The 23,744-nt window shown below is 37.9% G+C and overlaps 1 protein-coding gene across 6 annotated transcripts in view; it reads left to right on the plus strand.

The window, feature by feature from the left end:
• The window catches only part of DYNC2I1 (dynein 2 intermediate chain 1), a 56,683-nt gene extending 34,120 nt beyond the window's left edge, over positions 1-22,563 (plus strand). For all 6 annotated transcript variants that reach the window (XM_050942226.1, XM_050942224.1, XM_050942225.1 and 3 more), the window contains 15 exons: positions 771-873; positions 1,940-2,069; positions 2,707-2,818; positions 3,148-3,242; positions 3,556-3,685; positions 4,692-4,864; positions 5,372-5,534; positions 12,328-12,441; positions 13,366-13,427; positions 16,076-16,127; positions 17,691-17,751; positions 18,137-18,236; positions 18,500-18,631; positions 20,960-21,183; positions 22,297-22,563. In XM_050942226.1, the coding sequence (XP_050798183.1) occupies positions 771-873; positions 1,940-2,069; positions 2,707-2,818; positions 3,148-3,242; positions 3,556-3,685; positions 4,692-4,864; positions 5,372-5,534; positions 12,328-12,441; positions 13,366-13,427; positions 16,076-16,127; positions 17,691-17,751; positions 18,137-18,236; positions 18,500-18,631; positions 20,960-21,183; positions 22,297-22,468 (1,823 nt within the window). In that variant the 3' untranslated portion in view covers positions 22,469-22,563. The remainder of the gene's footprint in view (positions 1-770; positions 874-1,939; positions 2,070-2,706; positions 2,819-3,147; positions 3,243-3,555; positions 3,686-4,691; positions 4,865-5,371; positions 5,535-12,327; positions 12,442-13,365; positions 13,428-16,075; positions 16,128-17,690; positions 17,752-18,136; positions 18,237-18,499; positions 18,632-20,959; positions 21,184-22,296) is intronic.
• Positions 22,564-23,744: the final 1,181 nt, after the last annotated feature.

Raw genomic sequence — 23,744 nt, forward strand, 5'->3', positions numbered from 1 at the left:
TAGCAGTGATACTTAGCACTCCTATAGATTCTTACATTTTAAAAGCACTTTACAAACATCATCTAACAAATCTTAGCAATCTTCTTCTAAGGTAGCTAAATATTGTCGACTCTGATAGTGAATCAGACACGGACGTCAATTAACTTTTCAAAGCCCACATAGTGAGTCACTGGCAGAGCTGGAGCTAGAATTTAAGAGTTCATGGATTCTAGCTCTTTAGTTGGTTCATTGACTAGATTGGCTTTAGAGCAGTAGTTTTCAGCTTGTGGCTAATGCCTCCAAAGGACTGCAATGTGTCCTCTCCATCAGTGAGTCCGCCTCAGTTGTAGAAGCCAACCTGCTATTGGGAGGTATAGTTTACACACCACCTTGTGCCAGCTTGGCTGAATCTGACCTAATAATCACTATTTAAACAGGGCCATCTTAGAGGCACAGTATTGTCACTGATCCTTGAACTCTTAATGTACATTGGGGGATTCTTCATGGTGAAAGGAAGGGACAGTTTTAAGAGGGAAGAAACATTTTCGGCACTGAAGATGACTGCTGAAATAAAAATCTGAATAGTAAAGGAAAAAAGATTAGTTGCTTTGTATTTGATAAAGTTCTGATACCCAGTGCACCAGTCCTTTTCCTGCAAATATGTCAGTACTTGCATAATTAATCTTTGGCAGCTGCAAATCCTACACGTTTTGTTGATTGCTATACTTCCTGCTATCTGATGTTTTAATGTTTTATTTATTTCACTCACAAAATTTTGTAATATCGTACAGAGAGGCAAGATTCTCCTGCCAGAGGCTCTCTCTGTGGAATGTTCATGGATTTTGAAACAGCAAACCAGCGGCAAAGTAGCCAAATTATGGCCACTAAACAGAAGTAAGCAGCATTAAAAATTCACGCATGTGGCTGTTTAGGTAGCTCACCATCTAAAATGTAAATTATTTTCATTATGTTTGAAATACTCTTAGTAATATTTTATATATAATTATTTAATATATAAATAATATTGTGTATAATAATTGATTTTACATGTGATGAAGGATTGCTTAATCAACTACGATGATTTGGTTTAAATTAAATCCCATTTGCATGCTTTGTTTTAAATTAAAGAAATATTAAAATAATTTCTCTGAGTAAGTGTAACAAAGAACAATCAATTCTGTTCTATAGAATCTATATAGTGTGGGATTGTCTACACAGTCCACAGCAGAGAGCTTCTCAGACAGGGTCAGCAAACTCAGAATCGCATTACTGCACTAAAAATATCTGTGTAGGTGTTGCGGGTCTGCCTGGAACTTAGGCTCTGAAGCATAGGGAGGGAGATTGGCTTCAGAGCCTAAGCTCTAGCCAGGCTAGGACTCTTGCTGTCGCAACCTGTGTAGACTACTCTGTGCGTACACAGGAAAAACTGTGTATATTATTAACTAATAAAAAAAGCATATTGACATGGCTTTAGGAGTACTTCCTACCGTCCTAACTATTTGAAGAACATAAAATGCATCCATTATATCACAGGAAGGGTAGTTTTTCAAAGCTTTTCAGTAAGGTCTGTGAGTTAACATCACCTTGAATAGTTGGACACAAACACTCCTTAGCTATTAAAAGTTTGGGTTTAGGTATACCTATAATAATTAGAGTCTAATTAGTAGTATAAGTTTCCCTAGATTTGCAGTCAGGTCTTGGATGTCATATATGATCTTTATCCTCATGTCACAATAAACTAGAATTCCTAATATTGCTGTTCCTTGTGTGAGTTTCTACACTGATATGCATTTTAATATCAGTGGGCATTGATATGGAACTCCATGCGTTTGCTTGGAGAGGTGAATAGATTGCTAGATCTGTAGTATGTTATTATGTAATGTCGTTTTCCTCTAAAATGGCATGGGTTCATATAGGTTTTGCAGCTTAACTATTTTTTGTTTTGTAATTCATTGTAAAGGAAACGCAGTTCAGAACTGCTCCGGCTAATTGACCTGGACTTCTCAGTAAGTTTTTCTTTACTGGATTTGCCTCCAGTGAATGAATATGACATGTACATCAGGAACTTTGGAAAAACAAACACTAAACAGGCAAGTACCTGCCTTTTAAGACTATATAAATCCTGAAAGCTGAGATTCTTTTCCTGGAAAATGATTTTCCTCCCATTAGTTACATTAGCTAGGAGGGTGGTAAATGTCAACACTTTAATTACTTTTGCCAAGAGAATAAACATGTCAAGAATGACCCCTAATTTTTAGAGGAATTTGTATATGAAGTGGGAGGATAGCGGGAAACAGGAAGCAAGACAATACATAATACATTCATAAATATTTTTAGATGACTAGTGCTTATTAACATAAAGGACAGCTGCAAAACCACAAGAATCTTCAGAATATTTGCAAGAGATTCAAGCTTTCTAATATTTATCCTAAACTAAGCTTGTCAAAGGCATTAAAATACTTTGTCTATTCTGTGTCTTCTGGAATGGTAGATGTTTTCAAAGATTTGATTTTAAACATGAATAATAAAAAATGCATTTACTCTCAATTTAATATGTAGCACAATGTGTGTATGTATTTAGAAACTAACTAACAAACAGAAGACATTAATATTGAATGTAATAGTTTTAAAAAATTACTGTTTATATTAAGTTTCAGCTATTTGGTGGCAGCAAGAAAGTGCTCAGAGTTGGCACTGTCATGTTAATAATTTTATTTTTGTATTTAGGCGTATGTTCAGAGCAATGAGGATAATCTTGAGAGAGACGTTCAGACGGATGAAATAGAGACTCTAGAAAAATGGACACAACATCCAGGAGACAGTGTACTTGTATCTGGAGGTGAGTAACCCTTTGCTCTTGTTTATTTAGGGCCGTAAATACTTAAACTTCCTCTCCTTCTTTTTGACTGCTGCTGTTAGAGCATGAAATGAGACAGACTGCTATTATTTATGTATGTATGTATTTATTGATTGATTGATTGATCCCTGCTTCTGCTGGAAAGAGAAGTATGCCCCTAGCAGCATCTCCAAACTCAGCATCGTTGCTGCTGAAGAGAAGTTGCTGCTGTGATCCCTTCTCTTTCTCAAATGTTTCATAGAGCATGGAACTTCCTTTAGTAGTTGATTTTGTATGTTGGTGCCTGTTTGTAACCTCATGTCTTTTTACAGGTCCCAGAAGCAGCAATGATGTGTCTGCTGATATTGTTGTAACACCTAAGATTGATTCACAGAGATTAACAAACTTCCTCCGGTCTGCTTGTCAGGTACGTTTCTACTTCATTAAGTGTGCATATCTAAAATGTGGGAGAAATGAATCACTTAAAATGCCTGTCCTTTCTAGGTACACTTGAATAATATTCATTACAGGTGAGATTCAACCGTGCAGAGGGACAGAAAAAAGCATGTGTAAAATATACATCCCTCTTAGACCATATTTTGCAAAGTAGTGAAGTTAGCAAGAGAGTTGATCAAAAGCTATTAAACTCATCAAATAGTTTTGAAAGTTGCAGATAGCAAAGTTGAAATATAAGAATGGTCTTTTTTATCTCTATAAATGTAATTAATTATGTTTGAAAGGTGATTGCTGTTTTGCTTGAGGAAGATCGAGTTGCAACACAACCCAGGTGGAATCTAAGATCTCGACAAACCAGTCTGTCTATTAGTGATAGCTGCTTCCAGTTAAATACTAATCTACCTTTTCTCCATGGTAAGAGAACTTTATTGCACACCTTTTAGTGGAGAAATTGAACTCCTCTTCTTTACATGAAGTGCTATCTCTTGTGCTTGACTGATCTGTGGAGAGCATGTCAGGGTGTAAAGGTGAGGTAAAGCTCACATTTGCATTCCTCTGATCCTGCAGTAATTCTGTGTAGAGCAGTTCCCCATATGCTGGTTTAGAGGACCGTGGCTACAAATAACCACAAGAGGCCAAAAATGAAGCCAAGAGTCAGTATGTCATAGGGGTGGCCTGGCCACACCTTCTTTTCTTTAATATACTGTATTTCTGTCTCTGAAAGATCACCTTTGCACTGGAATGATCCTCCTCAGGTTAGTTTGAGCTCAATTTACTTAAAAATGTTGGGCAAAGCAACCATGTTGCACTGCTAAAATATGGCTTGATGTGTCTAGAACACAACACACATGGAAGACATTGTATTACCCTAAAGCTGTGTCTTTCTCTGTGCAAACTACAAAAATTTAAATGAAAAAACTAAAACTGTCATAACTGAGTGAAGGAAAGACTTACTGCAACATGAGATATGCAAGAAAAATGAATCTTGTTCTGACAGATGCCTACATTTCTACATCTTGTACCCTCTCCTCTTCTGCCCATTCCCTCGTTGAGATGTTAGTGTCTCTTCCAGCATATACCATAGTCATCTCAGACTTATTAATGAGAATGCCAGGGCTTGGTTATGCTCAAAATAATAGTTCTTCAGATTCTTTGCCTCCAGGCAGTGAGCAGAGCAGTGGCTCAGTTTTCTATCCATTCCTGTTCACTTTCCTCAATTAAAGCCAATTTTAGGACAGGAGAGAATGGTTTTCTCTCCCTCTCCCTATGCCCTCTTCTTTCATGCTCTGGCAGCAAATGCACTCTGCCAACAATCTTAAAATTTTCTTTGAAATTGCTTGTTAATTCCTTAGGTTGTGGCTGTGGCAACTAATTACTTTCTGTGATGTTCAACAAGTTTTCCTTTTTTATTTTGACTTAGGCCGAAAAGTGTCCTGTTTGCACATCTCTCAGGTTCAGAGGCAGGCATTGCTTTCTGTTCACGGTTTACCTGAAAAACCAGGTGCTATTCAATTGGACAGGAAGTACATCGTATGTGTATGGAATGTCTGGCAGCCCTCCAGTCCTCAGAAAGTTTTAGTTTGTGAAGCAGAGGTACAGTTCCTAGTCATTACACAATTGCCTATTCAATGAGTGATTTTTGGATGCATATTATGCTGTTCTGTCCTGGTATAGTGTATAAAATTTCTGTATAAATCCTGTACAGTTGAATCCAGTGAGTGAGACAAAACCCCCACTCTACTCCACACTCTGATATTGGAGAGCTGAGAGAGGGTCTACCTTCACCCTGACTCCATTTTACAGGTTTTTTTTTTTCTTTTTTTCCCTGGGTCAGAGGTTTCAAGGAAACATCTGTCTCCCCAGCCATTCCTATGCAATGGAATTATACCTATCAGCTTTGCAGTTGTGGGAAGGGACAACACAGCAATGCTCTGGAGAGGAGATAGGAGGATTTCTGCAGCCTACGTTGGCCTGCCACAGATCCAGCATCTCTAGCTTTTCTGGACTTATGTGGGTTGGAGGAACACAGATATATTGAGCGGATCAAGTCTTTAGCTCCCTTTCAATTATAAACCTAGTATATTTGTTCCTACCTTATAGGTGTCATGCTGCTGCTTTAGTCCCAGTAAAGCAACTTTAGTATTTGCTGGAACAATGGATGGTTCACTGGTAGTGTGGGATCTCCGAGAAGACTCAAGGATGCATCACTGTGTGAAATTAAATGAAACTGACTGGATTTTTAGATCTCCAACATTTTCTACTGGTTAGTATGAGATGTGTCTTGAACGATCTTTTCACATTCAGTTAAGGTGTCATAAATAATGGTAAGAAATGTTAGCTTCTTGCTAACCTAGTTTGGCCAAATCAGAGGTGATATATAAGGTGGTAAAAGTTACATGTCAGTAATGAGTGTAAAGGAATGTCAGTTGCTGTAATTTACACACCAAAGCATTGGAATAGAGAGATGTATCAGGAGAGCAGCTGAGCATATATCTCCACTGCAGGTGGGCACATGCATCCCAGCGTGGGTAGACAAACATGAACTAGCTCTGCTCTAGCCAGCACACTAAAAATAGCAGTGTGGCCATGGGCAGTGGTTTGGGCTAGCCACCCGAATATAATCATACTCAGCCTCCTGGGTGGCTAGCCCAAGCCTCCACAGCTGCACTGCTATTTTTAGTGTGTTAAAGTGTCTGCCTGCCTGCTCTGGGAAGCACACTCCAGCTACAGCATAGACATACCTTATGGGGGAGTGTACATTAAAATAGGCTACTCCCCTATTTAAGTTGCATAATGAAGGACCAGATGAGATCATTAGCTAAATCAATTTAGCCTCCCTTACACTCACTTTGACTCCCTCATGTACCTTAACATACATTTAGATTTCTCTTATTCCTATTTATAACCCCACTTCTTGACATGAGTGGGATTTTCAGGAGCATCTAAGTGACTTAAGAGGATAAGTCCCATTGACTCTCTATGAGACTTGTGCTCTTAATTCTAATACTGTACTTCTGAAAATCCTACCTGTGTAATTTATATCACCTCAGAATTTTATCCGATTACTGTAATATTTGTGGTGGGATTATCTCTCATAGATTCATAGATTCTAGGATCAGAAGGGACCAATGTGATCGTCTAGTCCGACCCCCTGCACAAAGCAGGCCACAGAACCCTACCCATCCATTTCTATAACAAACCCCTAGCCTATGCCTGAGTTATTGAAGTCTTCAAATTGTGGTCTGAAGACCTCAAGCTGCAGAGAATCCACCAGCAAGTGACCCATGCCCCACACTGCAGGGAAAGGCGAAAAACCTCCAGGGCCTCTGCCAATCTGCCCTGGAGGAAAATTCCTTCCCGACCCCAAATATGGCGATTAGCTAAACTCTGAGCATGTGGGCAAGACTCACCAGCCAGCACTCAGGAAAGAATTCTCTGCAGTAACTCAGATCCCATCCCATCCAAAATCCCATCACCAACCACTGGGCATACTCATCTGGCGATAATCAAAGATCAGTTGCCAAAATTAGGCTTTCCCATCATACCATCCCTTCCATAAACTTATCAAGCGTAATCTTAAAGCCATATATGTCTTTTGCCCCCACTACTCCACTTGGAAGGCTGTTCCAGAACTTCACTCCTCTAATGGTTAGAAACCTTCGTCTAATTTCAAGTCTAAACTTCCTAGTGTCCAGTTTATACCCATTTGTTCTTGTGTCTACATTGGTACTAAGCTTAAATAATTCCTCTCCCTCCCTAATATTAATCCCTCTGATATATTTATAAAGAGCAAGCATATCCCCCCTCAGCCTTCTTTTGGCTAGACTAAACAAGCCAAGCTCTTTGAGTCTCCTTTCATATGACAGGTTTTCCATTCCTCAGATCATCCTAGTAGCCTGTCTCTGAACCTGTTCCAGTTTGAATTCATCCTTCTTAAACATGGGAGACCAGAACTGCACACAGTATTTCAGGTGGGGTCTCACCAGCGCCTTATATAACGGTACTAACACCTCCTTATCTTTGCTGGTAATACCTCGCCTAATGCATCCTAAAACCGCATTAGCTTTTTTAACGGCCAAATCACATTGGCGGCTCATAGTCATCCTGTGATCTACCAATACCCCAAGGTCCTTCTCCTCCTCTGTTGCTTCCAACTGATGCGTCCCCAATCTATATCTAAAATTCTTATTATTAATCTCTAAGTGCATGATCTTGCACTTTTCACTATTAAATTTCATCCTATTATTATTACTCCAGTTTACAAGGTCGTCCAGATCTTCCTGTATGATATCCCGGTCCTTCTCCGTGTTAGCAATACCCCCCAGTTTCGTGTCATCCGCGAACTTTATTGCACATTCCCGCTTTTTGTGCCAAGGTCGGTAATAAAAAGGTTAAATAAGATTGGTCCCAGAACCGATCCTTGAGGAACTCCACTAGTAACCTCCTTCCAGCCTCTCTATGACCATTTATTGCCCATGTATCTATTGGGCATTGTAGCAACATAAAGTCTTAGGGAATCGTAGTAAACTTCCACATAAGCTTGCATTGCTCATTTCTGTGAGTTTAGCACTGTTCAAAATTTGAGTGTGACTTTTGACATGGGTTGATTGTCAGGTCAGGCCTTTTTATGATTGCATTAATTCAAGGTAAATGCACAGCAAGGATCACATCACTGAAAAAAATATGTGCGCTGATCTAATGTTTTGTAGGATCCTCACTCCCACACCAGTGTCTTGGAGACACAGGCCCAAAGTCAGAGGTGCTGTGTATGATGGAGTAAGGGGGACTCAGTTAGATTCCTTTAGACTTACTTGCAGTCATTTGCTGTTGTGTAATAGAGTCAAAGTTGGTGTTACTTACACATCGAGAAGCTAGCATAAGGTGTAGATTCAAGAGTGAGTGGGTGTGACCTACTTTGCTTAGACCTCCTGACCACCTTCCGTAGTGGGTTTTCTTCCTGTGTTCCCTCTTCCAACCCCTTGGCATGTGATTAAAACAACTTAGATTTTTTTAGGCTCCCTTAAATGCAGTGGGCCAGATTCAGAGATGATAAAAGTTTTATATCAGGCATGTAAGTTACATATTGGTAAGCAGGTGTGGGTCTAAGGATCAGCAATTGGATCAGCAGAGGCAGATCCTTACACTCGTGTAAAGCCCAGCTGAAGTCAATGGGATTCCACACAAATGAAGAGTTTGCTCATGCAGATTTAATTTCAGGATCAGGTAGGTAAGTGATTTTAAACTGGTATAATTTATACGTTGAAGGAGCCAGAACAAACTGTATATTCTATCAATTTAAACTCTCTAGATTACCTGAGCCTCACATGAAAATTGGCCTACCTCATCTAGAGTTACATTGCACCACAGAATGGGAGTCACTTCAAAGCAGCAGCCCACCTTTAATCTACTTAGGCCCTCTCATTATATTGCAAAGTGAGTCCCACTACTTTAGTTCTGTTTTTTTAATATAGGAACTACATTGAGAAATTCATCATTTTGAAAAATTAGATGATTGTTAATGTTTCATACCCAACAGTAATAATCATGCGGGGGTATACATTATTTGGCTATTGATGGAATTGTTAAGTGATTGAAGATCTTTGGTCTTGTGCTGCACAATGCAGCAGTAGCCAAGTGTGTACATCCTGTTGGGGCTTATTGCTTATATCAACACAGGGATTTTAGTACTGCACTTATTGGAGCTGGATCTCTTTAATCTTAAATGAGACAATTCAGTTTTCAGCAGCAAATCTTTGGAAATCGTAATCTCTGACAGTGGGGTACATAATGAAATGACTCCTCAAAATATGTATTTGCTTCTAAAATCTTATTTAATGGTAGATATTTTCTAACTAAAGATTATTCTTTTTGGTGTACTGCTTCCTTTTTCATAAACAAACTTGACATCTCTGGAAGAATTATTTTTCTACCAGTTTTGGCTTTCCCAGTCAAAAAACAGTGATTTATTTGCTCCTCTGTTGATGCTGCTGGGGCTTGCAATGATTATAGCTGTTGACCTTTTTTTTTTTTTTTTTTTTTTTTTTTTTTTGAGTATGAGCAGCTTTAATAATGTCAGCATTGTACAAAAAATAAGTGGAAGCTTGTGTGCCTGATACCATTCTGGGAACAATGTATATTACCTGCTGCTGTAGAGTTAACAAGGGAGTAATGTATGTAAGTGCCAGGTTTTTTTTACTACGTTTTTGTAAAGTTTAAATTTTATTTTAAAAGGTTTTAAATCTAAATGGGTATAAAATTTTAGAAACTTTACAAAATCAATAGTGTAATAAAAATGGCACTTCTACATGACCCTTCTGGAGGTCTGTATGGTCTCTATCAAGGATACCCACAGCTCTGAAGTCATATTTTTTAGATCTGATTCAAAACAAATAAATAAATGTTCCAACATGGTTGATGTACCATTATCAGCACAGCACAATCTAGAGCCAAACATGGAATGAGGTTCAATAAGACTGGGCATCAAGAAGACAAAAGGCAAAGGTAAGTTTTAATTAATCATATGCCGACTGCCCCTCCATCTCTCATTACTATTTGGGTCATTTACTGTTGAACTCTAAGGCTAGTTGATTTTTTTTAAAATAACTTTATTATTCAAACTTACATAAAATAAGATGAAAATAAATTTAAACATTCTTACATGAACGTAAAAAGGGAAGTAATCAGTGTGATATTTTCTATTACAAAATGTTATATAGTCAGTTCTAGCTAATTTATTCTTCCTTCATGTTGCTAGATGTTGTTTTGGTTATGGTCCTGGGATACAGTCTTAGTCCATTTTCTTGTTGCTTTTTCAAAAGAGACTTCTTATGTACATCTCAATACTGTTGATGGTCCTTTTCACTGGAGATTTTCATAGTCAACACTATGTTTTATTCTGAAAAAAAACCTGAACTGTTTTGGGTTTACAGCTGGTTAATATATCATATCTGAAGATTTAATAAAAGGAAGGCATCTAAAGGCATTTTTATTTCAGAAGGTGGAGAAAGCTACTAGAGGGAGGCTGTTCTAGATTTGATTTTGACAAATAGAGAGGAACTGGTTGAGAATTAAAAGTGGAAGGCAGCTTGAGTGAAAATGATCATGAAATGGTAGAGTTCATGATTCTGAGGAATGGTAGAAGGGAGAACAGCAAAATAAAGACAATGGATTTCAAGAGGGCAGACTTTAGCAAACTCAGGGAGTTGGTAAGTAAGATCCCATGAGAAGCAAGTCTAAAGGGAAAAACAGTTGAAGACAGTTGGCAGTTTTTCAAAGAGACATTATTAAGAGCACAAGAGCAAACTATCCTTCTCATAAACAAACTAGGGAAATGCAACTTAGATGGAGTTACTATAAGGTAGGTGCATAACTGGTTGGAAAACTGTTCCCAGAGAGTAGTTATAGGTGGTTCACAGTCATCCTGGAAAGGCATAACGAGTAGGCTCCTGCAGGGATCAGTTCTGGGTCCAACTCTGTTCAATATCTTCATCAAAGATTTAGACAATGGCATAGAGAGTACTTTTATAACATTTGCGGATGATATCAAACTGGCAGGGGTTGCAAGTGCTTTGGAGGATAGGATTATAATTCAAAATGATCTGGACAAACTGGAGAAATGGTCTGAAGTAAACAGGATGAAATTCAATAAGGACAAATGCAGAGGAGTACACTTAGGAAGGAACAGTTAGTTGCACACGTACAAAATGGGAAATGATTGTCTAGGAAAGAGTACTGCTGAAAGGGATCTGGGGGCCATAGTGGACCACAAGCTAAGTATGAGCCAACAGTGTAACATTGTTGCAAAAAAAACCGAATAGCATTCTGGGATGTATTAGTAGGCGTGTGCAAGCAAGATACTAGAAGTAATTCAGCTGGAGTACTGTGTCCAGTTCTGGGCACAACATTTCAGGAAAGATGTGGACAAATTGAAGAAAGTCCAGAGAGGAGCAACAAAAATGACTAAAGGTCTAGAAAACTTGTGAGGGAATATTGAAAACATTGGGTTTGTTTAGTCTGAAGAAGAGAAGAGTGAGATAGGACATTATAACCGTTTTCAAGTACATAAAAGGTTGTTACAAGGAGAAGGGAGAAAAATTGTTCTTCTTAACCTCTGAGAATAGGACAAGAAGCAATGGGCTTAAATTGCAGAAAGAGAGGTTTAGGTTGGACATTAGGAAAAACTTCCTAACTCAGGATGGTTAAGCACTGGAATAAATTGCCTAGGGAGGTTGTAGAATCTCCATCATTGGAGATTTTTAAGAGCAAATTAGACAAACACTTGTCAGGGATGGTCTAGATGATACTTAGTCCTGCCATGAGTGCAAGGCACTGGACTAGATGACCTCTGATTCTAAAACCACAAATGGCCATAAAATGTTCTAAATATTTATTCAGTTTTTGCTTCCCTTGTCGAGACCGTAACTTGGGTGGATACTTCCAGCTGTGTGTGTTCGTTCCACAGGATCCTGTGCTCCCTTCACCCTTTTCTGCCACTACTCAGATTAGATTAAGAACCACCTTGTACAGTTTTTCAGTTTCTGCTTTATGTTGGAGTTGTCTGCAGCCACGTGTTCTGCAGGATCCATGATCAAGATCTAGCTGCTAACAACTAGCACTAAAAACATCTTAAAATGAAGCTCTGTCTTCTTTTTTGTCATGTAATTGCATAAATACTCAAACAGATTTTCTTCATATTTTTTTCCATAAACTTTCATCCTTGACTGAGTTCTAGGTATGGAGCAAATTTTAACAGCAGTTACAAACCCTTGGAAAAACAGGTTTCTATTAATGAAATGCCTGAAGCCGTGGTGCAAATGATGCTGCAACATTTCATATTGTGAAAAATAAAAACAAATAATACAAGACAATTTACCACTACTATTTTGTTAACTTAAGAACTATATTTTGCAGAGTTATGTTTTAAATTTTTGATGAAGTTCATTATTTGTCATTCCTGATTAGTAATCACTAAATCCTAAAACAATAATCTGAAAATGTGTGGAGTTTGTTGTTGTTTATTGAAAATAGTACTGTGATTGTTAATTTCTTAACTACAGATGGTGTTCTCTCCTCATTAAACCACACATATCCTGTACTGGCAATAGAACCTGTCTCAACATCTGTCTATAAGGAACAGAATTATGGGCTCTCACACCTATCTTCTCAAGAAGGTATGTGAACTGCTCTTCAAAGGATCAATGAATGTGATATTTTCTTTTAAGTAACTAGCTGTTATACTAGCCATTTTACAAGGGTATTAATCCCTGGTCGTCGCCAAATTCCAATTCTTAACTGCATTCTGCCTTCTTAAAGTCCCCTGTATTTCCATTTGGATACAGCATTATTCTTCATATTCTGCCCTAAACTATTATGCATTGTTAGTGTATGCTCTTTTACTGCAAATGTGACTGCATTTCTGTCATGCTCCCTGTATGGAGGGCAGTATTGTATCTTCCCATGGTAAAATTCACAAGATGGGGAAAGATGGCCCAAGAAACTCCATAAGGTGAACCTTACGGAGTTTCTACCAAATATTATCCCTCAGCTAAGAGGTGATACCATCTGAATCTGTGGAAAGGTTTGTTTCTGATACCCTTACCCTAAATTGCCTAATGACCCACCTCCCCTAGAAACACTGCTACCTCAGGAAACATGCTACTTTTGATGCTGCCCCAAACTCCACCAGGGTGTATAGTAGAAGACATAGGTGTACTAAATGCAAATTATTATTCTAAAACTTACAGGGTCCAGAGAAGAGCATTCTGCACAGTCCAACTGTTATCTAATTTGGTCTATTCCCACTTCTCATTCTGCCCCCAAATCCCTGCAGAACTCAAACACGTAGAAAGGTGCAGAAGGGCAGCCTTGGACTTGGTGGTGAAAAAGAGAGTATCCAGTTTGACTCCCCTTCTTTCCTTTAACGGGATTAGAGCACTTTCCTCTCTGTTATGCAGCACACAGAAGAGCCGCATAGGGCCCATAGTTAATATAGCAATTTGGTAAATATTTAAACTCTTTGGTATAATTCAGGATGCAGGTACTATATAAATGTAAGTTATTATTAGTACTGTATCATTATATTTCCCCCGCCCCAGAAATGTCAGGCCTGTCATTCCAGATAGCTTCAATGGATGAAAACGGGACTCTCAATCTGTGGGTGAGTAAATAAATATGTATGAAAAGCAGGACTATTGCACTTTTGAAATGATAATTTTTTTCTATAAAAATGTGGCATACTTCACATTTCCAAGATTTCAGGTAAGAGTTTCTTTTGAAAAATGTGGCAACATTAGCCATTTTATTGTCATTCTCCCAGAAATGCTATGACTTGGCTCCCTAAACACCGCAACGTTCCAATAAGGCAGAGCTATTAATAGGTATGTGATCTATGTGGTCAAATCAATCAGCAGTGCTACCTTATGGGAACCTTGCTCACATTTGTCTGTTTCTTGGGAAATCTCTGTTGATCCACATTTGCCTACCCACTTCATTCACTTTAGATCACTATGGATGTGACAATCAGTCACTGAAACTGAGGTGGGAAGCCACACTTATAACATCTTGGAGGCATCTTCAGTCTTTTGAAAATATTTTTCACATGAAGAGTAGCCAAGGTGTGGTAATATATTGATTTCCTAGTCAGAAAATATTATAGGCAGATTAGTAACCCCACATTGTAGATGTTACGTATATTTGTCTTTCTGCTACCTTCTAATTCAGGGGTTCTCAAACTGGGGGGGTCGGGACTCCTCAGAGGGTCGCAAGGTTATTACATAGGGGTCGCAAGCTGTCAGCCTCCACCCCAAACCCCGCTTTGCCTCCAGCATTTACAATGGTATTAAATATATAAATAAGTGGTTTTAATTTTTAAAGGGGGTTGCACTCAGAAGCTTGTTATGTGAAGAGGGTCACCAGTACAATAGTTTGAGAACCACTGTTCTAATTAATGTGCTGAAGTCTCTTGTCAATTTTTAAACCTAATTCTGATAAACTAGAAATATTTCTACTTTATCCTTAGTATCAGCCTAATCCTATTGTTTGTTAGTTCCTATTATTGCAGTCAGATTAATTTTGGGGAACTAGTGGATTAATAAGGGAATATATATCATTTCATCTCTGTATAACCAGTTCAAACCCAGCAAAGCTCCTACTAATTTCATGGGGAACAGAATTGGGCCCAACAAGAGTCAAAAATATATAGGGCTAAATCATCTGCTACATCCAGTTTACCTTGGGCACAGAAATTGATTGGGGGTAGGGTAAGGGCCATCCCTGTTTCTCTGCCCATACATACCAGCTATACGCTAGAGCAGTGCAAGGACTGCTCTAACCTGTTCCAGCTGACAACTGTCTCCATCTATCAGCTGGGGATTGTTGGAACATATCACACTTCAGCTACTCTTCCTCCTTGCCCTGACATGCTCCCTGTGCCAAGGTCTCTGGGGTGCGTAATATAGGAACTGGCTCTGCTAGTTGCCTACCCACTGGTGACTGCCTCACACCAGGGAGTCCCCAGCAGGGGACTTGAAGCCTCTCTTTTACCCTCCATTTTTCTGCATGAGCAGTGCAAAAGGAACAGAGCAGGGCAGAAAATCTGCACACTGTCATTATAATGTTAGTCTCAGTTCTGATATAGATACTGTAACACAGCCTGCAGTGACTCAGGTGCATGAATACCAATCTCAGTGCAGACTATTAAAATCCAGGGCACAAACCCCAAATTGATTGTGAGTTCTACACTTAGATTTCACCAACCAATTATCAAATGTAAACTCTTGAGGCACTATAACAGCTTTAACATGGAGTCATAGACAATCCCCTTGGGTACTCTGTCTTACCAATCAGGTGAGCTTACCTTTGTGATAGACGTTCCCTTCTACGAAGAATCACAGCAATATTCAGATTTTTCTCCCAGTCCCAAAGGACCAGACACTTTCCCCAGGTCAGTTGCACCTTACATCTCAGACCAAAGACAATATTATATACAGATGTATTAAATAGGAAAAGGAAACAAGAGAGTTATTTACCAGTTTAAAACAAGTAAATATGTATGCACATGAGTTACAATCTTAAGTCTCAAAAGGTAATAGAAGCATCTATAATCAGCAAGCTCCGTATGTCCTTTAGAGCTAACCCAGACTAAGCAGCTGAGGGTCTCTTGATTATCGCTAGAAACACTTTGACCCCCAAAATCCAAACAGCATAGAGGTATCTTGTTTCTTTTGATTGGGGTTTTAATCCCTCTCCTGCCAAGTGTTCTGAGCTGCAAACTAGTTGATGGGAGGAATCAACTTGCATGATTCATCTTCATGGGCAGGGTGGGAGAGAATAGAACAACAAATGGCTTTTGTCCTCTTTAACATCCCACAATAGTCTGTCTGATATTGATGGACCTTTCCTGTTGGAAAAGATGTAACACCTTCTGATGAAGAGCAGCCCTTCACACTAATTAATGTCTCTCCCATGTCTGGTGATTTACACAGAGGCTCACAATACAACCACTCAACTATTACCTTACAATATGGAATACAGATGTTATAAGTGAGATGAATGCATGCAGTAATTCACAAGCATTCAATAAAGAGTAAACACATTCTTATAGTTGTAATACCTATACTAGCACACAGGTGAGCCAGACTGATTCCAGTTATATATTTAACCGTGTTCAGTTGAGACATAGAGGCTTTCACATGAGGTAGTACTAGGTCTGCCAGCCTCAAGGATGCTCAGAGGGAACCTAGAATATCAGTGTAGGTTTTCTTAATATTCAGTATTTGCTTATTTTGAATCATTGTCCTTTTTTAGGTAGCAGTTGAATTACAAAAAGTGGATTTGTCTGGTTCACAGAGTGATTTAGGTAAGTACTGTACATGAGAGACTCAATTAATAAAGCAGTCTGGTTTTGAGTGGAAGGGAAAAAGAGGTCATTGGGAGAGCAGTTCAGTCAGTGAGGGAATGCTCTGGGAATTTGTAGGAAGAAGAGAGTGCTAGTGCCATTTTGCGTTTATGCAGAAGCTGGATCTAAATTTGGGTCTATATGTTGTGTTTTGGGAGCTCTCTCATCCCTGCTATCAGAACAGCCATCCCCTTACTGCTCTGCCAGCTCTTCCCTTCAGGGGCACCTCATTTCTTACACCTTTCTCAAGCTCTCTGGCAGCTCTTCCTTCATCCTCACTGGAATAGATATCCTTATCAATCCACCCGCTCTTTCTTTAGCTTTAATCAAAGTTGTAACTTCACTTCCAAAGCAGCCCCCAATTTGCATTCTTATAAAAGACTCAAAGACTCTCCTTTTGGGCTGAAACTTGCTATATTTGGTTTCAGACCAAAGATCACATTTTCCTCCCAAAATTGAAGAAGATACATTCAGCCATTTTCAGGTCATCTGAAAATACATGTTCTCCACTTTGAACAAATTAGGACTTACGTTTATCAATAGCTTAAAGAAGGCTGAATTTTTAAAACTGCATCATTTATATGTCTCTTGTACTCAGTAAGGACTAATCATCTGGTAAGTCAACAAATAAACAACCCCAACCTGTTTTTAAACACCACATTTAAAAATAAATCTATAAGCTTTATAATATTAAGACTGTGTCTGCGCATCTGCAGTAAAAATGTTTATGAAGTTATTCGTTTCATAAGCTCCTGTACCACTGCGGAGCTGTGTAATTCGCTGAATCTGGATATTTTGTGTATCTGTAGATGTGTGCAGTTTAAAAGCTATGGAGTTGTGTCAAACACAATTGTGCCAGTTCAGCATACCAGCCCCAGCATTTATTTTTTCTCTTTGTAATGTTCCTTTACAATAAGAAAAATTCAGTTGCCGGTGCAGTTCTCTTTTAGGATTAATACCAAGAACACTGCTACCATACTGTAATATTATTACATGTTATCTTTACTGTGTAAGGTGTATTTTATTACCAGTGGTCCTAATGATATAAATGTGTCATTTCCATCATTGGTCTTTGTATAGTAATGTTATGATGTTATATTGCATATTATCAAAAAGAGAAGACCTGCAGAACTAATACAAATGGTAATTCAGTTGAAGTTCTAGAGGTTATAATTTTAGAATTAAAATGTCCATTTCTCTCTTTTTTCCCTTCTTCCTCCCACTTCCAACAGTAATTGCACCTTTTTAGGATTTGAATTCTGTAACCAATAATTTTTCTAAACACCACATTTCAGCTTGTCTCATCTTTAAGGACAATGCTTTAACTGTGAACTTCCCTGTATTTATTAATTGGGATCTTAATTCTATTTTAACACAGTTATTTTAATACATTCTATTTAATTCAACAATGATATGTGATTCTAGATATAATACATTCTATTTAATTCAACAATGATATGTGATTCTAGATATTCTATTGAAATTGGAGTCCCTGGTTTAAAGAATAATTATTTGTCATTTCAGGTTTAATTCCTGGGGGGAAAATAAAGTTAGTACATAGCTCTACTGTTCAGTTGAATAGCAGGTAAGAATACAGTATTTATCCATTAAATTGTGTATTTATAACTCATTGAGTTAATTTTCCCCTGGAACTGGGCACATTATTGTTATCTAATATATATTGATCAGGATTTTCAGTAGTTCATTATGTTGAAAATATACACTTTTGCCAGAGATGTCCATTAATGTGTTAAAATATGGGAGACCTTCCAGTTTAAATTTTTTACATTCTGCCTCTTACTGTGCATAGACAGATGAATGTGGCCCACTGTTCTAAACAAATATTTAACACTCAGAACCAACACCACCTTCTAGTTGTTGTTGTCACCAGAATGCAGTATATACTTGCATTGTGTTGGGAGAACAGTTCCTGGTTATTTATATTATCTTTTTAATTTGCATTTCCTCAGCCTTTTCCCAAAAGATATCCTATGCCTGAGGAAGCCTCAAACACTGAATATTAAGTTTCTGCCTTCTAATCCTAATCATTTCATTGTTGGAACAGACATTGTGAGTAACGTTCTAAATTTCATTGCATTATTCTCTCCTCTCCTATTACTGTAGTGATAAAAGCTGTCTATTTTCTTTGGAATTATATGGGGACTGCATATGTAAATATTTACTGTTTGATATTATGAAAAATAGTTTTATTCTAATTAGTACTGATCTTTAAGTGCAGCAGCTCTGTGTAAATTGCCACATATAGGTTTTTATTTAATATTAATGCTGATGATACAGATGATTTGTTTTTGTTTTGTTTCTTATATTAACAGGGTATGGTAAGTCATGGTGCAAGACATGATTTAAGAGTACTTCCAAGGCTGTTCAAACCCCAGCAGGGTGGACCAAGATCAATAAGAGCTAATGCAGTTGATTTCTCCCCTTTTGGAAAGCCAATATTTTTGGTATGGAAGGCTTTTTATTTAACAGTAGTTTAATTTTAAATTATTTGGGGTGGGGAATTTCTAAGAGTTCTAACTCGACACATGTAATAACACTCAATTTGCGTTCCCAATTCGAACCCTCTTGAGAAGTGGCAAACAAGTATTGTATGTTAGTGATTTAACTCATCATATACTGAGAGATAAAGCAGCTGTCTTGCAGAAACAGAGTGGCAATCCCAGCACAGCTGGTTATCCTTAGAATGTATTGCCCACTCTCATTAAGACAAGGACCATTGTTAGCTTGTAGGTGTATCAAGAACTAGGTAACCTGTTTCTGCACTCTTATCTTATCCCATACCTCAGTCTGAGTTGTTTTCCTTTTGTAGATAGCCTGGACACAAACTTTCTCTTGTGAAAGTTTACTCAACACTAGTTTTAAATGATTACAATAGGATTTCATATTTAGTTATCATGTTAGTTATGTTTGAACTACTCTATGATAATGTCATAACTGCCCCAGTTTACATAACTTCAGTGGGATTGCACAGATTGTAAATCAGGCTGATATTTACCCAACAAACATACACATTCTGTACTGCCTCCGCCCAGAACCAGAACTGACATTCTTACTCCGTGGGATTTTCCACCTTTGTCTGGGACAAGTTTGGTCAGATTCAGACTGTATTATCCAAATCTATAATTATAAAGTAATTTTAGATGAAAACAAATGCAATATGAAGCCTGCTTTAATTTTAGCTCATTGTGTTACTGGAAGTACTATGTAATCTTGAACCTGTAACTTGTTGGATGGACTTGTGGCTAGTAAAAGCACATACAGAAATGGGGAGAAAAAGGGATTCGGACATTTAGGAAGATATTAATATTACTTCCATAAAAAAGCAGTTAATCCTTTTTTTTGTAAAAAACGTTTTGTGGCATGGACAATTACCGTTCCATACCTAACCTTCCTTGTTTGGGAAAGGTTATTGTGGCCATTGTGGCAAAGCAGCTGGAGTCATTTGACCTCCTTCACACCGTTCAGACCAACTTTAGGCTTGTATGTGGTATGAGGACTATGCTGGACTCACCGGTCCTTCTCATAAGAGTAGACAAGGATGGACATGCTGATTCTTTTTTATTTGCCAATAACTTTAAATATTGCTGACTTGAAGTTCTCATGGATACTAGCAAGAACAGAGTTATATTTTATGACACCTATTTCCCTCCCTGTTGGAGAAAACCCGCAGTGAGAATCATCTACTCTAAGGGCTTTGTCCTCCAGAATACTGCACATTGCTATTCTTTCTCCCCTCTTCTAGAATGTGTATGTGACGAAATGAGGAAGATAGTAGATGGCTTGCCAGAATCAGACCTTAAGGACTCAATTCATACACACCTTCAATAATGAGACAGATATCCCTTTCATCACTTCCTTCAGATACTTTCAGATCCATCAACATTACCATTGTCTTGTCTAGAATAAGCTTTAGCCAATTTGCTATAATCCAGACAATTAAGATAGTGAAGGCATCAATCTACTCATGTTTAATGAAAGCAACAGAGTTGAATGTCACCCATATATTTATGGTAAGACGGCCAGAGAAGTCAATGGCCAAGCTCCTATTGATTTCGGTAGTGCAGGAGCAAGGCCTTAGTGAGATTTGCAATCTGGGGGTCCATTTGAATCCTTGGCTACTCCTGTGGCTCAGTAGACATAGCCAGGAGAGTTATTTTGTCTGTATCTTGCTAGGAGTTTGCAGATTTTTCCTATTGATGTAGATTTCATTCCAGTATGACTTTGTGGCCTCCAGATTGAGTTATCCTGATCAATATATATTAGATAACAATAATGTGCCCAGTTCCAGGAGAAAATTAACTCAATGAGTTATAAATACACAATTTAATAGATGAATACTGTATTCTTACCTGCTATTCAACTGAACAGTAGAGCTATGTACTAACTTTACTTTCCCCCCAGGAATTAAACCTGAAATGATAAATAATTATTCTTTAAACCAGGGACTCCAATTTCAATAAAATATCAAGAATCACATATCATTGTTGAATTAAATAGAGGGTTTTTTTAAATTGAGACAAAATGAATGAAAATGGAAAGCCTTGAAACCTGAAACCATACCAAAATTTAAAAAATGGATAATTCTTGATATCCACACACTGAAGTATTATAGTGACACATAAATCAGATAACTGTGCTTTTATTTTAAAGACCAAAGCCAAATACGGTATAGTTGAACAACATAACTGACCTTTTCAACAATAGGATTGTAACTTCAATTGTAATTAGTTTGTTCTTTCCCAGATAAGATTTTTCTTTATGTTGCTGTGCAGGTTGGCTGTTCAGATGGAAGTATTAGATTGCACCAAATGACTTCAGAGCATCCCCTCATACAGTGGAATGACAGCACAAATGGCCAACCAATTATTGCCCTCCAGTGGGCTCTCACAAGACCTGCTGTGTTTTTCGTCCTGGATGCATCATCTACTGTTTACATTTGGGATCTACTGGAAAACGACTTGTGTCCTGTAGCCAAACAAATTATCCAGTCAGATAAGTAAGTAAATTAAATGACTTTTGCTTTTTCTTGGTGGTGTAAGATGGCAACATTACACTGAATCTGTCTTTTTGTTAAAGGTTGTTTTTTTTTTTTTTTGCTTAACTTTACACCTCCATTAGAGCATGAATTTGTTATTGCTGTCAGCGAGAAACTTGCATTATGCCTGATTTTTGTTTACACACACACGTTGTTTACCTGTTCTGGCAGTGTAAAGAGGCCTTACAGTGAGTGACTGTTTACAGTGGAGTGACCACTCCAAAGTCCTTTAACACTGTCAGGGAAGAGTAAAATGGTCTCTGTAAATCACAGCAAGGCACAGTGTCATCAATGGGATTTCTCTGCATGGAGCCGCTGCAGCATCCAGCTGTTATAGATGGTCAAATTCTGTTCCCATTTAAGTCAACTGGATTACTCATATGCTTAAATGTTTTGCTGACTCAGGGCCAGAACAGTCAGCACCTTACAGGATCAAACCCCAAGAAGACAGGGAAAACATGAAGAGTTGAAGAGAGGGATACTGTTAAAATGCATACATATATACATATTTAATATATATATAGAAATAAATTGTGATTATTTTTCCTGAGTGGGAATAGGAAACTTTTACTTCTCTGCCTTTACTTTTAAATATTACTTTGTACAAAGTAAATCAGCCTGATAAGAATCTGGCTAGGATTGCTGGCTTATGTAAGATTTTGGGGAAAATCAGTATCAAATATAATTTGTAAAAGCTGCTACAATTATTTTAGAAGTGTTGTACAATAATAGCTATTTTACTTGAACTAATGTTTAAAGAATGATTAGGCATTTGATCACATGGAGGCAGTGCACCAAGATACAAATTTCCCTTTAAAATATATGTATGTGAATGACTGCAGCTGATTGGTCATTTTCTTGTTGCTTGTCATAGTAAAATATGTTTCTCTACATTTCCATTTCTGGTATTTTACCTGTTTTTTTGGCAGATAATTCAGTTAATTATAATTTTCTACTAGAAAGTTTTTGAAGTGCCCAATACACATTGGGGGTTGATAAACAAACAGGTTTCAAGGCTTTCCATTTTCATTCATTTTGTCTCAATTTACAAAAAACCTCCTCTTTTGCTTTCAGGGTTATGACTATGGTTGTATTGGGTGAACCGGAAAAAACAAATGGTCTGTTGGGAATCGCATTGGCCAAACAATCTGGAATAATAGACATTCAGTATGTAAAGAAGAGGTGGGCATTACCTCAGTCAGAAGAGTCAGAAAAACTACAGTTGCTCTTGCAACAATCCTTATAAAGCAGAAAAATTGTCTTTTTCTGCGTGTACAAATATGGCTGGCTATATTTAGAATTTTTCATTTGATTACTGAAATAAAAAGATTTATAATTTAAGAGCTTTTGTCTTTGTATATATATATTGTATATATTTTACAAGAATGTCAATACAGTATTTCAACAGAAGATAGAATATTTTTGTTAATTATAAAAATGACAGAATAAAGCTTGGTACTATTGTACCTGAAGGAAGATAGATCATAGATGTAAATGTATTTTACTGAAAAATATCTATAAATGTTCACAATTCCAGATTGTGAATATATATAGGTACTTTTCAGTAAAAAAGTAAAATTATATTCCTATAAAATGTGATATGCTGCTTCTCAATATTGCACTTTGAAGCAAACTATATCCTATGTGTAAAGTTAAATGTATGCTTTTCTGTAACATAAAAGGCTGTTGCCTTGTTCAGGTTACCTCTGGAACTTTCTCAGCCTCTCCACAGCTGTCATTTTTGCATAGGCTAGACCATACCCCGACGTGGAAATACTTGTGTAAAGACCAGAAAACTACACAGGGTTACCTTTGTTGAGTGTCCTCCACATTCTCTCATTCTGGATGGAGTTTGTCCTTAGCAGAAGAAATGAGGCATCCTTCTCTCAAACCCTGTGGAACCCCAATATCTACTGGGTTTGCAAGACTATCCACAAGGAGGCCCTATGCCTCTGCACTGATTCTGGGCATCCTTCTTCTCTGTTAATACTCCCTGTCAGCATGACTTTGTCAGGGACTCCTCAAGTGGCATGGAACCTTTGGGTCCCTTGTTATAGATGTTCCCAGCATGCATAGGGCTCTGCAAAAGAACTAATTCAGCCCCAGCTTGTATTAACTTGCCTATGGAATGTCTGCTGGGAGAAATGGCCCTCCCCTAACCCTTCCCCTCTCATTCTCACCTCCTCCTTATTGGTAGATCCTTACATCTGCATTGAGCCCTCCAAGAAATCCAGAATGGGGAGACTGCAACCATGGAGACATGGAGGTTAGACTAGATGACTCTTGTGGTCCCTTCTAGTCCTTTGATTCTATGTCCATTTGCACCAATTTAGAATCCTTTACACATCAGTAAATAGGCATAAGTAGGTCCAAGGAGTCTGAGTGTAAAATAATCTGATTTAAACTATCTCATCCATCTCTTCTGACTTTGGCCCTAAGAATTTGCAGAAATAATTGCTAGTCATTAAATAGGTCCCTTAGTTAAGAGCCTCACATGCATATGCTTAGGACGTGCTGACCTT

This window comes from Gopherus flavomarginatus, chromosome 2, assembly GCF_025201925.1.
Source record: "Gopherus flavomarginatus isolate rGopFla2 chromosome 2, rGopFla2.mat.asm, whole genome shotgun sequence".
Taxonomy (NCBI): domain Eukaryota; kingdom Metazoa; phylum Chordata; order Testudines; family Testudinidae; genus Gopherus; species Gopherus flavomarginatus.